General features: G+C 42.4%; 4 protein-coding genes across 30 annotated transcripts in view; all 4 read left to right on the top strand.

The window, feature by feature from the left end:
* The window catches only part of LOC141793146 (protocadherin gamma-C5-like), a 290533-nt gene that overhangs the window by 120291 nt on the left and 154991 nt on the right, over positions 1-15251 (top strand). Inside the window, exon 1 of one of the 27 annotated variants that reach the window (XM_074673598.1) lies at positions 2411-4963. The exons of 25 other annotated variants lie outside the window; for them this stretch is intronic. In XM_074673598.1, the coding sequence (XP_074529699.1) occupies positions 2561-4963 (2403 nt within the window). In that variant the 5' untranslated portion in view covers positions 2411-2560. Of the gene's footprint in view, positions 1-2410; positions 4964-15251 lie in introns of those variants that run through there. One more of the 27 variants, XM_074673620.1, reaches the window with a different exon arrangement.
* On the top strand, positions 5616-8473 carry LOC141793839 (protocadherin gamma-A10-like). The gene is made up of 3 exons (XM_074674708.1): positions 5616-5832; positions 5917-8253; positions 8450-8473. The coding sequence occupies exons 1-3, from the start codon at positions 5821-5823 to the stop codon at positions 8471-8473; spliced, it is 2373 nt and encodes a 790-aa protein (XP_074530809.1). The 5' UTR covers positions 5616-5820.
* Positions 8847-11555, top strand: LOC141793151 (protocadherin beta-16-like). Its single transcript, XM_074673636.1, has one exon. The coding sequence runs from the start codon at positions 9023-9025 to the stop codon at positions 11474-11476; it is 2454 nt and encodes an 817-aa protein (XP_074529737.1). The 5' UTR covers positions 8847-9022; the 3' UTR covers positions 11477-11555.
* LOC141793840 (protocadherin gamma-A7-like) lies at positions 12439-15136 on the top strand. Its single transcript, XM_074674709.1, has 3 exons — positions 12439-12979; positions 14273-15040; positions 15125-15136. Exons 1-3 carry the CDS (start codon positions 12596-12598, stop codon positions 15134-15136), a joined length of 1164 nt encoding a protein of 387 aa, XP_074530810.1. The 5' UTR covers positions 12439-12595.

The raw sequence follows: 15251 nt of genomic DNA on the forward strand, positions 1-15251 counted from the left end.
TTTTCCTGAAAGCTAAAACAGTTTCTGTTCTCATTTTACTGTGGAGAAACTACTTCTGATTGTGACAGGTCAGTTATTTTTAAAAGCTGGGTCACTGCCAAAAATATAATTTGATTATAAATATCCTTGCGTAAATGGTTTTATATTTGGATAGCAAATGAGTTTCTGTCAGAATAAAATATATTTTTAAAAATTCACACAACACCAAGGAAAGAGAAGAGGAGAGCTGTCAAGAGAACGATAGAAGGCGTCTTTCCCTCTGGATTTTTTTACATTATATTATTAATCTGAACACACACATATTTAGACATAATATGATTCCACATGATAGCAAAAGTAGCACTTTAAGTTAATGTTGTTGTATACAGACTGAAGTTACATATAGGTCAGTTTAAGAGCCTTATAAAACAACAACAAAATGGTGGCGTGTTAGAGTGTGTTTGTACCACATAAAGTGTCTATTTGTGCACTTTCCTGCCTGCCACTGTATGTGTCAGGGTGGTGAAGTTGAGAGGTTTTGTCATCAAACGAATTCCTCTGTGAATCCATGTGCGCTTCTGTTTGTGTTACAGCTGCAGGCTCATCTGTGCTCCTAATTTCAGCCATGAAAGGAGGGGAGGGGGAGAAACTCGCAGTGCTCAATTTTTTTTCCTTTCTTATCTGGGTCACAAGAACACTGCAGTGTGGATGACAGCATTGGAGAGGGAAAAGTATGTCGGTTTAATAGCATAGCTGATTTTAAATGAGCCAGGCTTTGTGATTTCCCCATTCTTACTGACTGAGAATACGTCTGTTATTGAAACATCTTGATCAAATACTGCTGACTCATTATTTACATAATCCCAGGAGTGGGAATTTGCCATTGCACATTTAAGATACTCTTCTGTGTGTGGATTAGTTTGTATAGGGACAAAATCACGCCCTGCTGGAAAGTTTGCACTTCATCTTGTTCCCTGGACATGTTGTTTAACTCTATATGTTTTTATCGAAGGGGAGAATATGATGGACTTGCTATTGAATTTGAAAGGTCTGTTCCAGGGGCTTGCAGATCAATGTAGCTTTATTTGGAGTAACCATGTTTGAATTTGATGACATGGGGTACAGTAGTCCGATCTGGATGAAATAAAAGCAGAGCTGTCATTCTGCAACATGGTTTGAATGTGTCTTGGTAAACGCAGTGTCTTAAGTTCACTTTTTACATCTTGCTTGTGTTCTCTTTTTCATGGCAAGTACCTCTCAGGAGAATAATATGTCACATGAAAAAACTATTTTATTTTGGTCACTGTGGATATGTGACGCTCATGAATGTAAAATGTGTGACAGGATGTGACATGTGTTTTTTTATCATGATTGTTACTAACTGTTTTGTTTCTTTCTGCTTTCTTTTCTGGGTGACCTCCTGAACTCTTCCTACCATCCAGCAGGTAAGATACTTTCCATTTGCTTTCTCTCCAAACCTCTCACTGTACAGAACTTTTGATCACTCTCTTTTTGGATCATCACACCTTCATTAACACAACAGCATACAGTTTAACACCCACAATCAACATGACACACAGTTGACCTAAATAAGCTTCTACATCTCTGTCTCTTTGATTCCCAGTCCAAACTGTGTACAACTTTGTACAACTGTCAATATTCATTGGTTACAATCTTGCATCACAAACTGAAGTCTTAACTTTCAGTCTTGCAACACAAGCTGCTGTGTTGCTCTTGTTTGTGTCTGCTTCAAGATTCAGCCATAAGGCTTTAAAATGATGGCCTCTGCTGTAGAGTCATTGAATAATGCTCAATCGTGGTGTGCAGGGTGTTGTGCTGCGAAAAACAGTGTTGGCTTATATTATGTATATTTTATATGACCCAGTTTAAAAAAAAAAGAAAGCTACCTGGTTAGAAATGATCTTATAGCACAAGGTTTGTGCTCATGCTGGTGGGAAATGTGTCAGTAAGGTTTTGCAGCTGTTTCCTCCTATACGTTAATTCTCCTGGATAAATATAGGTCGCTGGATTTATCACCCAGATTGGATCAGAAGACAGGAGATTATCTATCTATCTATCTATCTATCTATCTATCTATCTATCTATCTATCTATCTATCTATCTATCTATCTATCTATCTATCTATCTATGGACACTCGTACATTGTTTTGTCACTTGTAAATGACAGTTTTTTTAATTATAATTTGATACTTTGATATTTATTCATTGAGGCTTTGTGCTTTGATTTTGCTACAGTAGATCTTTAACTTCAAAGTTTATTCAGAGCATTTTAAAGGTTAGTACACACACACGCGCACACACTCATAATTCTGTTGTTTTAGTTTCTCCCTGTTGGTGGTGCTGTTGCCTAAGCTGACTATTTGTCCAACACCGAGTTATCACAAGTCACCGCCCGTCTCTGAAGCCTTTAAGAGACGGTTTGCGTATGTACATTCGCTAAAACTGGACTATAAGCAGCAGGACTGTATTGATTTGCCAAAAAGGTCTACAAGGTAAAGGTCTTTACTAAAAGAGAGGGAGACTCTGGGTTTATTTTTATGGACCTGTTTTTTTGGAAGAAATGGATATTCTGCAGAGAAAAAGCTCCTCGCTGGATTTGAGAGTCTCCATTTTGCTTTTCTGCTTTATGGCTGAGGTCAGTGGACAAATACGTTATTCTATACCAGAAGAAATGAGGAAAGGGCTGTTTGTCGGAGATGTTGCCAAAGACCTGGGCTTGGATGTTAAAAGGTTGGTTTCTGGTCGGGCTCGGATTGTTATAGACGATGAAAGCAAATATGTCGCGCTGAATCAGAACAAAGGGCACATCGTTGTCAATGAAAGAATCGACAGAGAAAAACTATGCGCCAAAAAGTCGCCTTGTAGCTTCAGTTTAGAAATTGTCCTCGAAGACCCACTTGAATTGTTTTCCGTTACCATCGAAATACAAGATGTAAATGATCATGCCCCAGCCTTTCCCAGAAAAGAGATTAATTTGGAAATTAGTGAATCTACGCCTACGGGTTCAGTTTTCTTGGTAGACAGTGCAGCAGATCCTGACGTAGGTATAAATTCGCTTCAAAGTTATTCGTTAAAGACAAACGAGCATTTTACTCTGAAGCAACACACGCGAGCAGACGGCAGTAAATACGCCGAGCTGATGCTGCAGAGCAGCTTGGACCGCGAGAAGCAGGGCGAACACACGCTCATACTGACGGCTGTAGATGGAGGGGAGCCGCAGAGGTCTGGGACAGTAAAGATACACGTATCTGTTCTCGACGCAAATGATAATGCACCTGTTTTCACACAGTCGGTCTACAAAGAATCTGTCCCTGAGAATGTTCTACGAGGCACAATTGTAGCCAGAGTCAGTGCCGTAGATGCGGACCAAGGCTACAATGGTAATGTCACGTATTATTTCACTCACTTAGAGGAGGACTCCTCCTGTCCCTTTACAATCAATTCAAACACAGGCGAAGTCAAACTCACCGGTGAAATCGATTATGAAGTTTCTACAAACTATGAAATAAACCTTCAGGCAAAGGATCCATGGGGTGTGGTTGGTACCAGCAAATTGACAATAGAAATACTAGATGTGAATGATAACAATCCAATCATTGCAATGGCTTCATACTCGGGTAAAATTTCAGAGGATTCCACACCCGGCACTGTCGTGGCGTTGATTAGTGTTCAGGATAAAGACTCCGGCAAAAATGGGCAAGTTCATTTAAGTGTCGATGAAAGTCTTCCATTCAAAATTAAATCATCTCTCAGGAACTATTACACATTGGTCACAGAGCAACATCTCGACCGAGAAAAGCGTTCCACGTATAGCATCACTATCACTGCCACGGATGAAGGCTCTCCTGCTTTGTCAAGTGTAAAAACTGTCAATTTAAATGTTACTGATGTTAATGATAACGCCCCAGCTTTCAGTCAAAGTGTTTATAGAACACAAGTGATGGAAAACAATTCTCCCGGTGTCGCTTTGGTGCAGATCCGCGCCACTGATCCAGATCAGGGTCAAAATGCACGGATATCATATTTCCTCGTTGATGGCGAGGTCAATGGACATCCAGTCTCCGAATTCTTCTCCATCAACACAGAGAGTGGCGTGCTTCAGTCCTTGCGGTCACTTGACTATGAACAAGTCAAAGAGTACAAAATACCAGTTAAAGCGCAGGATGGAGGTTCACCGCCGCTAAGTACTAACACATCAGTCATTATACAAGTCCAGGACCAGAACGACAACCCCCCTCAGGTACTGTATCCAGTGCAAACTGGAGGCTCAGTGGTGGCTGAGATGGTGCCCCGTTCAGCAGATGTGGGCTATCTGGTGACTAAAGTGGTAGCTGTTGATGTGGACTCTGGACAGAATGCCTGGCTGTCGTATAAACTGCAGAAAGCCACAGACAGGGCGCTGTTTGAAGTGGGCTTACAGAATGGAGAAATCAGAACTATCCGCCAAGTGAGTGATAAAGATGCTGTCAAACAAAGACTGACTGTTATAGTGGAGGACAACGGGCAGCCGTCTCGTTCAGCTACAGTCATTGTGAACGTGGCGGTGGCGGACAGCTTCCCTGAAGTGCTGTCAGAGTTCACTGACTTTCCACACGACAAGGAGTACAATGACAACCTGACTTTTTACTTAGTGCTGGCTTTGGCTGTGGTCTCCTTCCTCTTCATCACGTGTTTGGTGGTTATCATATCAGTGAAAATCTACAGATGGAGACAGTCTCGCATCCTATATCACTCCAACCTGCCTGTCATTCCATATTATCCCCCACGTTACTCAGACACTTTGGGCACAGGGACTCTGCCACACGTGTACAACTACGAGGTGTGCAGGACGACTGACTCCAGAAAGAGTGACTTCAAGTATTCGCAGCCAATGACTCAAAGTTTGGTTAGTGTGGATGACGCTGGAACTGAAACTCTGCAGAAAGGAGAGCAGTCACCAGCCATATCTCGCACCTCCACTTTGGTAAGTTCAGCTCCTTCTTTAATCGTACCTGCCCTTACACCTGTAACCCAAATTAATCCATGTTAAAAGGTTTACATTCACAATATTGTGCTAAGGGTCGCTATTATAGCTGAAAGATTCTGAATTTAACAACTTGACACAGGACTGTGTAAGGTTGACTGTTTCTGGCAATTTGTTCACTGTCCATGGTGCTGAACCGCTGCTTTGCCAGAAGACACTGGCTGACGAGAATATTAGAGATCCAAACTATTGCTGCAACAACAGCTTCTGTTGTTGCTGCTACTACTAGAATTATTATTATTATTATTATTATTATTATTATTATTATTATTATTATTATTATTATTATTATTATCATTATTATTATTATCAACAACAACAACAACAACAACAATAATGATAATAATAATGATTATAATATATTTGTTCAATTAGTCATTGTTCTTCCCCAGGGCAAATGATTATGTACCTTTACGAGATGTAGACTATTTTTTTGGCCATGTTTCCCGCAGAGAAAACCAATGCCAGAACCATTTTCTATCATTAATGGACTATGACCTGCCTCCCTAAAATGTTGAAGTTGAAGTTTTGCATTTTAGCCTCCAAGTGACGCTGTTGCCTGGTAAATCAATTCCACCATTCAATGTAAGCCCGTGCTGAACCCTCCCTTTTTACTGCGTTTTACAAGAGGAGGTGATCCGTGTTTTATAAGCGCTGGGACTCAGTGGACACAGTTGCAGTTTTTTTCTTTTCTTTTTCTTTTACCTCTGTCGCCAAACGAAATCAAGCAGGAGTGTATTTGTTTTCTTCAGCGTGTTGAGATCCCAGTTTTGTCGTCTGGAATACCACAATTCAGCATGGCATCCAGAGTAAGTCGTCGAGACAGGGATGTAAAATGGCGAATGCAAGGGACGGTATGTGTGTTTAGTTTTCTTCTCATCCTTGTTACTCAGGCAGGGGCACAGATTCGGTATTCAATTCCAGAAGAGATGAAAAGGGGTTCTCTCGTTGGAAACGTCGCACAAGACCTCGGTTTGGATCTGAAAAGGCTTCGTTCTGGGCGGGCCCGTATCGTGACCGGGGAAAATATCCAGTACGCTGAGCTGAAGACAGACAAAGGGACTCTGGTCGTGCATGAGAGAATAGATCGAGAGCAGCTGTGTGGAGATTTAACACCGTGTAGCTTTACCTTCGAGATTTTATTGGAAAACCCTATGGAGCTTCACCCCGTAACAATAGAAGTTTTGGATGTAAACGACAACGCTCCCACTTTTCAAAACAGCCATTTGGAATTTGAAATTAGCGAATCTGCTGCTCTCGGTTCCCGTTTCACCCTGGAGAGTGCGGACGATGCTGACGTAGGCGCAAATGCTCTGCAGAACTACATCTTAATTGAGAACGACAATTTTGTGTTAAAACAACACATCAATCCAGACGGCAGCAAATATGCCGAAATGGTGCTTCAGAAGTCATTAGACAGAGAGGAGCAGCCACGGCTGTCTTTAAAGCTGTTGGCTGTGGACGGGGGAAGCCCTCCGAGATCGGGTACAGTTAATATTGATGTCATGGTTTTAGATGTTAATGATAACGCTCCGGTGTTTAATCAGTCTGTTTATAGAGCAACAGTGGTCGAAAATGCTGCTAAGGGCACCTATATTGTCAGTGTTAATGCAAGCGACAGAGACAGCGGTTCCAATGGTGTGATAAAGTACTCCATTTTAAAATCAAAAGCAGGAATAGCTAATCTTTTCGACATAGATCAGTCCACTGGGAGAATCTATGTGGCAAAGGAAATAGATTTTGAAAAAGACAAAAAGATTGAACTGAGGGTGGAAGCTAAAGATCAGGGTGGACTGACAAATTCCAGTAAAGTTGAAATTGAGGTAATCGATGTAAATGATAATGCTCCAGTTATAAACGTTATGTCATTCTCAAGTCCTGTGTCAGAGGATTCCCCCGCTGGTACCACCATTGGCATAATAAATATCAAAGATGCCGATTCAGGTGATAACGGACAAGTGACGTGTTTGATCGAGGGCAAGGTCCCTTTTAAAATAAAATCTAATGTCAGGAATTATTATGCACTGATCACTGACGCGCCATTAGATCGCGAAAATCTGTCAGAATGCAACATCACTGTTGTTGCCTCTGACGCAGGAAGCCCTCCCCTATCGACTAAAAGAACTTTTTATCTAAAGGTCTCTGATGTAAATGATAATGCTCCCGTATTCCAACGAGGCCCTTCCATTGCGTCAGTAGCAGAGAATAATTCCCCGGGTGTATCTCTATTAAGAGTTCATGCTGTAGACCCAGATGAAAACCAGAACGCGCGTCTTTCCTATATCTTGGAGGAGCGTGACATCGGTGGATCTCCAGTGTCTGCTTATGTTTCAGTTAACGCAGAGAGTGGAGTCGTGCACGCTGTACGCTCATTTGACTATGAACAGATGAAACAGCTGGATTTTGTTGTAAAAGCCCAAGACGGTGGCTCTCCTCCACTCAGCAGCAACGTGACAGTGAAGCTGATAATCCAGGACCAGAACGACAACCCCCCTCAGGTCCTGTACCCAGTCCAGACTGGAGGCTCAGTGGTGGCTGAGATGGTGCCTCGTACAGCAGATGTGGGCTATCTGGTGACTAAAGTGGTGGCTGTTGATGTGGACTCTGGACAGAATGCCTGGCTGTCGTATAAACTGCAGAAAGCCACAGACAGGGCGCTGTTTGAAGTGGGCTTACAGAATGGAGAAATCAGAACTATCCGCCAAGTGAGTGATAAAGATGCTGTCAAACAAAGACTGACTGTTATAGTGGAGGACAACGGGCAGCCGTCTCGTTCAGCTACAGTCATTGTGAACGTGGCGGTGGCGGACAGCTTCCCTGAAGTGCTGTCAGAGTTCACTGACTTTCCACACGACAAGGAGTACAATGACAACCTGACTTTTTACTTAGTGCTGGCTTTGGCTGTGGTCTCCTTCCTCTTCATCACGTGTTTGGTGGTTATCATATCAGTGAAAATCTACAGATGGAGACAGTCCCGCATCCTGTATCACTCCAACCTGCCTGTCATTCCATATTATCCCCCACGTTACTCAGACACTTTGGGCACAGGGACTCTGCCACACGTGTACAACTACGAGGTGTGCAGGACGACTGACTCCAGAAAGAGTGACTGTAAGTTCGGCAGAGCTGGTAGTCAGAACGTGCTGATCATGGACCCCAGTTCTACAGGAACCATGCAGAGGATACAGAGTGAGAAGAGCATCCTGGATGAACCAGACTCTCCTCTGGAGGTTAGTGCCACAACTGGACATAGTTGTTATTTAATATTTAATTCACACTGCAGACTTTACGCAAATCAGTTATTTCACATCCAGCACCATGGACAGCACTAAAGTTTAGCCATGTGTTTTAGAGCAATCCAACACTCCCCATGTCCTCATTATTTTTCTTTTTAAGTGACCATCTGATCCCTTACCTCTAAATTAGTTCATTGATACATGGGACAAGTGAATGTGTTGTTTGGCTGCAGAGCTAGAGTTTAATCATTAAAGCTTTGAGGATGTTTTCGTAACTAATGAGGGAGTTTTACTCTGTTCCTAAAGCGACTCTGTGCCTTTACTTTTACTTGGTAATTTGACTTCAAACGTACTTTTTGACTTCAAGGTTTGTTTGTTCATAGGTATTGTAATCTTCTTCTTTTTTTTCTTAAAAAAAAAAAAAAAAACTTGAGGAAGATAGTTAAGTGTGTGGAAGTGTTTCTTCAGTGAGAGTTAAGGTGCTGCTGTGATGGTTTCCATGTGATGTTCTCACTTTAGACTCTAAGGGACGCTGTTGGTCAGCAAAAAAAATCCTTTATCTGGTCGTCACTCGGTACATCCCCTGATGACTGCAGTAGGCTCTCTATTTTAGGTTTGAGGGACGAAAGTGAGAGCGTTGTCTTAAAGATTCGCTTGTAAAGGTCGACAACGTGTTTATATTTTGACAGAAGACGATAATTTTTTGTAGATTTTCTCCGACCATTTCTTCTGGATACATACACCTTTGTTACTATTTTTTTCCATGATGGCATCGGAAAGATACAAATGCGCAAGATGGCGAGTGTTTGACGGATTAGGACGGACCATACAAACGCTGATCTTTCTGCTTCTTGTGGCTAACATGGTGGACGGGCAGATTCGTTATTCCATACCAGAAGAGATGAAGAAAGGCTCTGTTATCGGCAACGTTGCTCAGGATCTAGGTCTGGATCTGAGAAGGCTCCGTTCAGGGCGGGCCCGTATCGTGAGTGTTGAAAATATCCAGTACACCGAGCTGAAGACAGACAAAGGGACTCTGGTCGTGAATGAGAGAATAGATCGAGAGCAGCTGTGTGGGGAAACAACACCGTGTAGCTTCAGTTTTGAGGTGATTTTAGAAAACCCTATGGAATTACACAGAATAACTGTTGAGGTTTTAGATATTAATGATCATGCTCCTATTTTCCCAAATATTGATAAGCCTATCCGCCTCGAAATAAGTGAGTCAGCTGTCGTTGGAACACAATTCCCTCTGCAGAGTGCAGACGATCTGGATGTTGGACAAAACGCTTTACAAAATTACATTTTGTCACCGAACGAACATTTTATATTAAAGCAGCATGTTAATCCAGACGGTAGTAGATATGTTGAAATGGTGCTTCAGAAGCCTCTAGACCGAGAACGACATCCACAGTTATCATTAAAACTGATCGCAGTTGATGGAGGAACACCACAGAGATCTGGTACGGTAAATATAGATATCAATGTTTTGGATGTTAACGATAATATTCCAGTTTTTAACCAATCAGTTTACAAAGCGTCTGTGACAGAAAACACAATCAGAGGCACGAAAATAATCACAGTAAATGCTACAGATGCTGACACTGGTTCAAATGGACTCATTAGTTACAGTTTATCCAAAACCAAAGGGGGAGGAGCAGATATATTTAGTATTGATGAAAAAACAGGAACAATTTCTGTTAATGGTCTGATAGATTACGAGAAAGAAAAGAAATACGAGGTGAGGGTGGAGGCCAGAGACCAGGGGGGCTTGACAGGAACAAGTAAAGTTATAATTGATGTATTTGATGTTAATGACAATGCTCCAGTGATAAATATCATGTCATTTTCCAGCCCCTTGTCTGAGGATGCTTCTCCTGGTACAACAGTTGCCATTTTGATTATCAAAGATGCAGATTCTGATAAAAATGGGCAAATTAAATGTTCCATAGACGGCAAACTGCCTTTTAAGATCGAGTCATCTCTAACAAACTACTACAATTTGATTTCAGATCAACATATTGACAGAGAAACTGTCTCAGAATATAACATCACAATAACAGCCACAGATCTGGGTTCTCCTCCTCTTTCCACATCTACAAAACTACACCTCAGGATTTCTGATGTCAATGACAACGCACCATTATTTGACAAGATGATCTATTCTGCTTACGTCACAGAGAATAATTCACCTGGAGTATCAATATTTGCTGTAAGAGCGCGAGACTTAGATTGGGGTCAAAATGCGAGAATCTCGTATCTTTTGGAGGACACGCAAGTCAGTGGTAGTCCAGTGTCCTCTTATGTTACTTTGAACTCTGAAACTGGAGTTCTGAGCGCAGTTCGTTCAATTGACTATGAGCAAATCAAACAAATTCAGTTTGTGGTCAAAGCTCAGGATGGAGGCTCTCCACCACTCAGCAGCAACGTGACAGTGAAGCTGATAATCCAGGACCAGAACGACAACCCCCCTCAGGTCCTGTACCCAGTCCAGACTGGAGGCTCAGTGGTGGCTGAGATGGTGCCCCGTGCAGCAGATGTGGGCTATCTGGTGACTAAAGTGGTGGCTGTTGATGTGGACTCTGGACAGAATGCCTGGCTGTCGTATAAACTGCAGAAAGCCACAGACAGGGCGCTGTTTGAAGTGGGCTTACAGAATGGAGAAATCAGAACTATCCGCCAAGTAAGTGATAAAGATGCTGTCAAACAAAGACTGACTGTTATAGTGGAGGACAACGGGCAGCCGTCTCGTTCAGCTACAGTCATTGTGAACGTGGCGGTGGCGGACAGCTTCCCTGAAGTGCTGTCAGAGTTCACTGACTTTCCACACGACAAGGAGTACAATGACAACCTGACTTTTTACTTAGTGCTGGCTTTGGCTGTGGTCTCCTTCCTCTTCATCACGTGTTTGGTGGTTATTATATCAGTGAAAATCTACAGATGGAGACAGTCTCGCATCCTGTATCACTCCAACCTGCCTGTCATTCCATATTATCCCCCACGTTACTCAGACACTTTGGGCACAGGGACTCTGCCACACGTGTACAACTACGAGGTGTGCAGGACGACTGACTCCAGAAAGAGTGACTGTAAGTTCGGCAGAGCTGGTAGTCAGAACGTGCTGATCATGGACCCCAGTTCTACAGGGACCATGCAGAGGATACAGAGTGAGAAGAGCATCCTGGATGAACCAGACTCTCCACTAGAGGTTAGTTGAGAAACGGAACCTAGTTCCGATTACTTATCTCTTTTTCTGAAACATTCACTCCAAATGATGCCATACACCACATTCAGCACCATGGACAGCACCGTGATCAGTTTTTGCCTTAACACTAGTGCTGAATCTTTCATACCGTCAGTAGATTCTAAAATACTCATCCACAGTGTCAAAGTTTCTGGAGATATGCATTGTTACTTTTCATCGTAATTGCACTTATTTAATGAATTTAATGAATAGCATATACAAACGGATATATATAAATGAAAAGTAGAGATGTAAGTGGAAAAAAAAGAATGCATGTGAAACCTAGTGGACCAGAAAAAAATCATGTGCTCCTGATATGTGTCTATAATTTTGCACTATAATCAGAAATCACACATATCACCCACTCTTTGGCTCCTGGATCATTCTTTCAAATATCACAAAAGTGATCAGGCTTCTTACCTCACTGGGAGTGCATCTTCTTTAAAGGAAACGCTACACACTCATGAGCATAGTTGTATTTCACAGTACGCTTTGATCTCCAAATAAGTCCATTATTACTTGGGTTGAATAAATGTATTGTGTGGCTGCTGAGCCGCGGTTCAATCATTTATGCTTTGAGGAGGTTTTAATAGCTCTTGAGGGTGTTTTACTCCGTTCCAAAAGCGACCGTGTGCTTTCACTTTGTCTTGGTTACTCAAAAAAGTTTACTTTTAACGTACTTTTGGACTACAAGGTTTGTTTGATTGTAAGTATTGTACTCAAAAAGACATTAGCTGTAATAAACTCATTCTACAGAAAAGGGTGAGCGTTGGGTGTATTAATGTGTGTCTTCAGTCAGAGACTGCAGTGATGGCTTCAAACGTGAGATTCTCATTTTGGACTCTAAGGGACGCTGTTGGTTAGCAAAAAAATATCCCTTTCCCATGTCGTCACTCAGTCCCTCCCCCGATGACTTCAGTAGGTTCTCTGTTTTATTGAGGTTTGAGGGACGTAAGAGAGAGCGTCTTCTCACAGATTTGCTTGTAAAGGTCGACATCGTGTTAATATTTGGTCAGTGCATGGATTTTTGTAAATGATCTCGAGCTTTATTTCGTCAGGATATATACACCTTTTTTCCTTTTCCTCGTTTTCATGATGGCATCTGGAGGATACAAATGCGCAAGATGGCGAGTGTTTGACGGACTGGGACGGAAAATACAAACGCTGATCTTTTTGCTTCTTGTGGCTAACATGGTGGACGGGCAGATTCGTTATTCCATACCAGAAGAGATGAAGAAAGGCTCTGTTATCGGCAACGTTGCTCAGGATCTAGGTCTGGATCTGAGAAGGCTCCGTTCAGGGCGGGCCCGTATCGTGAGTGTTGAAAATATCCAGTACACCGAGCTGAAGACAGACAAAGGGACTCTGGTCGTGAATGAGAGAATAGATCGAGAGCAGCTGTGCGGAGAAACAACACCATGTAGCTTCAGTTTTGAGGTGATTTTAGAAAACCCTATGGAATTGCACAGAATAATTGTTGAGGTTTTAGATATCAATGATCATGCTCCCATTTTCCCGAATATTGATAAGCCTATCAGTTTCGAAATAAGTGAATCAGCTGTGGTAGGAGTACAATTTCCTCTGCAGAGTGCAGAAGACCTGGATGTCGGGCAAAACGCTCTAAATGATTACATTTTGTCACCAAACGATAATTTTATATTAAAGCAACATGCTAATCCAGACGGAAGCAGATATGTTGAAATGGTGCTTCAGAAGCCTCTAGACCGAGAACGACATCCACAGTTATCATTAAAACTGATCGCAGTTGATGGAGGAACACCACAGAGATCAGGTACAGTAAATATAGATATCAATGTCCTAGATGTAAACGATAATGCTCCAGTTTTTAACCAATCTGTTTATAAAACATCTGTGACGGAAAACACAATCAGAGGCACGAAAATAATCACAGTAAATGCTACAGATGCTGACACTGGTTCAAATGGACTCATAAGTTACAGTTTGTCCAAAACCAAAGGTGGGGCGGCAGATATATTTAGTATTGACGAAAAAGCTGGAACAATTTCTGTAAATGGTCTGATAGATTACGAGAAAGAAAAGAAATATGAGGTTAGGGTGGAGGCCAGAGACCAGGGTGGCTTGACAGGAACCAGTAAAGTCATAATTGATGTATTTGATGTTAATGACAATGCTCCAGTGATAAATATCATGTCATTTTCCAGCCCCTTGTCTGAGGATGCTCCTCCTGGTACAACAGTTGCCATTTTGATTATCAAAGATGCAGATTCTGATAAAAATGGGCAAATTAAATGTTCCATAGACGGCAAACTGCCTTTTAAGATCGAGTCATCTCTAACAAACTACTACAATTTGATTGCAGATCAACATTTTGACAGAGAAACTGTCTCAGAATATAACATCACAATAACAGCCACAGATTTGGGTTCTCCTCCTCTTTCCACCTCTACAAAACTACACCTCAAGATTTCTGATGTCAATGACAACGCACCATTATTTGACAGGACGATTTATTCTGCTTACGTCACAGAGAATAATTCACCTGGAGTATCAATATTTGCTGTAAGAGCGCGAGATTTAGATTGGGGTCAAAATGCGAGAATCTCGTATCTTTTAGAGGACACGCAGGTCAGTGGTAGTCCAATCTCCTCTTTTGTTACTTTGAACTCTGAAACTGGAGTTCTGAGCGCAGTTCGTTCATTTGACTTTGAGCAAATCAAACAAATTCAGTTTGTGGTCAAAGCTCAGGATGGAGGCTCTACTCCACTCAGCAGCAACGTGACAGTTAAGCTGATAGTCCAGGACCAGAACGACAACCCCCCTCAGGTCCTGTACCCAGTCCAGACTGGAGGCTCAGTGGTGGCTGAGATGGTGCCTCGTGCAGCAGATGTGGGCTATCTGGTGACTAAAGTGGTGGCTGTTGATGTGGACTCTGGACAGAATGCCTGGCTGTCGTATAAACTGCAGAAAGCCACAGACAGGGCGCTGTTTGAAGTGGGCTTACAGAATGGAGAAATCAGAACTATCCGCCAAGTGAGTGATAAAGATGCTGTCAAACAAAGACTGACTGTTATAGTGGAGGACAACGGGCAGCCGTCTCGTTCAGCTACAGTCATTGTGAACGTGGCGGTGGCGGACAGCTTCCCTGAAGTGCTGTCAGAGTTCACTGACTTTCCACACGACAAGGAGTACAATGACAACCTGACTTTTTACTTAGTGCTGGCTTTGGCTGTGGTCTCCTTCCTCTTCATCACGTGTTTGGTGGTTATTATATCAGTGAAAATCTACAGATGGAGACAGTCTCGCATCCTGTATCACTCCAACCTGCCTGTCATTCCATATTATCCCCCACGTTACTCAGACACTTTGGGCACAGGGACTCTGCCACACGTGTACAACTACGAGGTGTGCAGGACGACTGACTCCAGAAAGAGTGACTGTAAGTTCGGCAGAGCTGGTAGTCAGAACGTGCTGATCATGGACCCCAGTTCTACAGGGACCATGCAGAGGATACAGAGTGAGAAGAGCATCCTGGATGAACCAGACTCTCCACTGGAGGTTAGTGCCACAATTGAACATAGTTTTTATTGAATTTCTAATTCACACGGCAGACTCTACGCAAATTTGTTACTTCACATTCAGCACCATGGATAGCACTCAAGTTTATCCATGTGTTTTAGAGCAATCCAACACTCCCCATGTCCTCATTAGATTTTGTTTTTAAGTGACAATCTGATCCCTTGGATAAACATTTTTTTCAATCTTAGCA

The sequence above is a fragment of the Halichoeres trimaculatus genome, unplaced genomic scaffold (assembly GCF_033239565.1).
Source record: "Halichoeres trimaculatus isolate MK-OKI-2021-1 unplaced genomic scaffold, fHalTri1.1 fHalTri1_scaffold_7, whole genome shotgun sequence".
Classification (NCBI taxonomy): Eukaryota; Metazoa; Chordata; class Actinopteri; order Labriformes; family Labridae; genus Halichoeres; species Halichoeres trimaculatus.

Excerpts from the sequence above, each read along its gene's own strand:
- LOC141793151 (XM_074673636.1), top strand. The coding sequence starts at position 9,023 with ATGATGGCATCGGAAAGATACAAATGCGCAAGATGGCGAGTGTTTGAC.
- LOC141793839 (XM_074674708.1), top strand. Across the intron at positions 8,254-8,449 it reads AACCAGACTCTCCTCTGGAG|TTCATTGATACATGGGACAA; the intron begins GTTAGTGCCACA and ends CCTCTAAATTAG.
- LOC141793840 (XM_074674709.1), top strand. The coding sequence starts at position 12,596 with ATGATGGCATCTGGAGGATACAAATGCGCAAGATGGCGAGTGTTTGAC. Across the intron at positions 12,980-14,272 it reads TGGAATTGCACAGAATAATT|CTGATAGTCCAGGACCAGAA; the intron begins GTTGAGGTTTTA and ends GTGACAGTTAAG.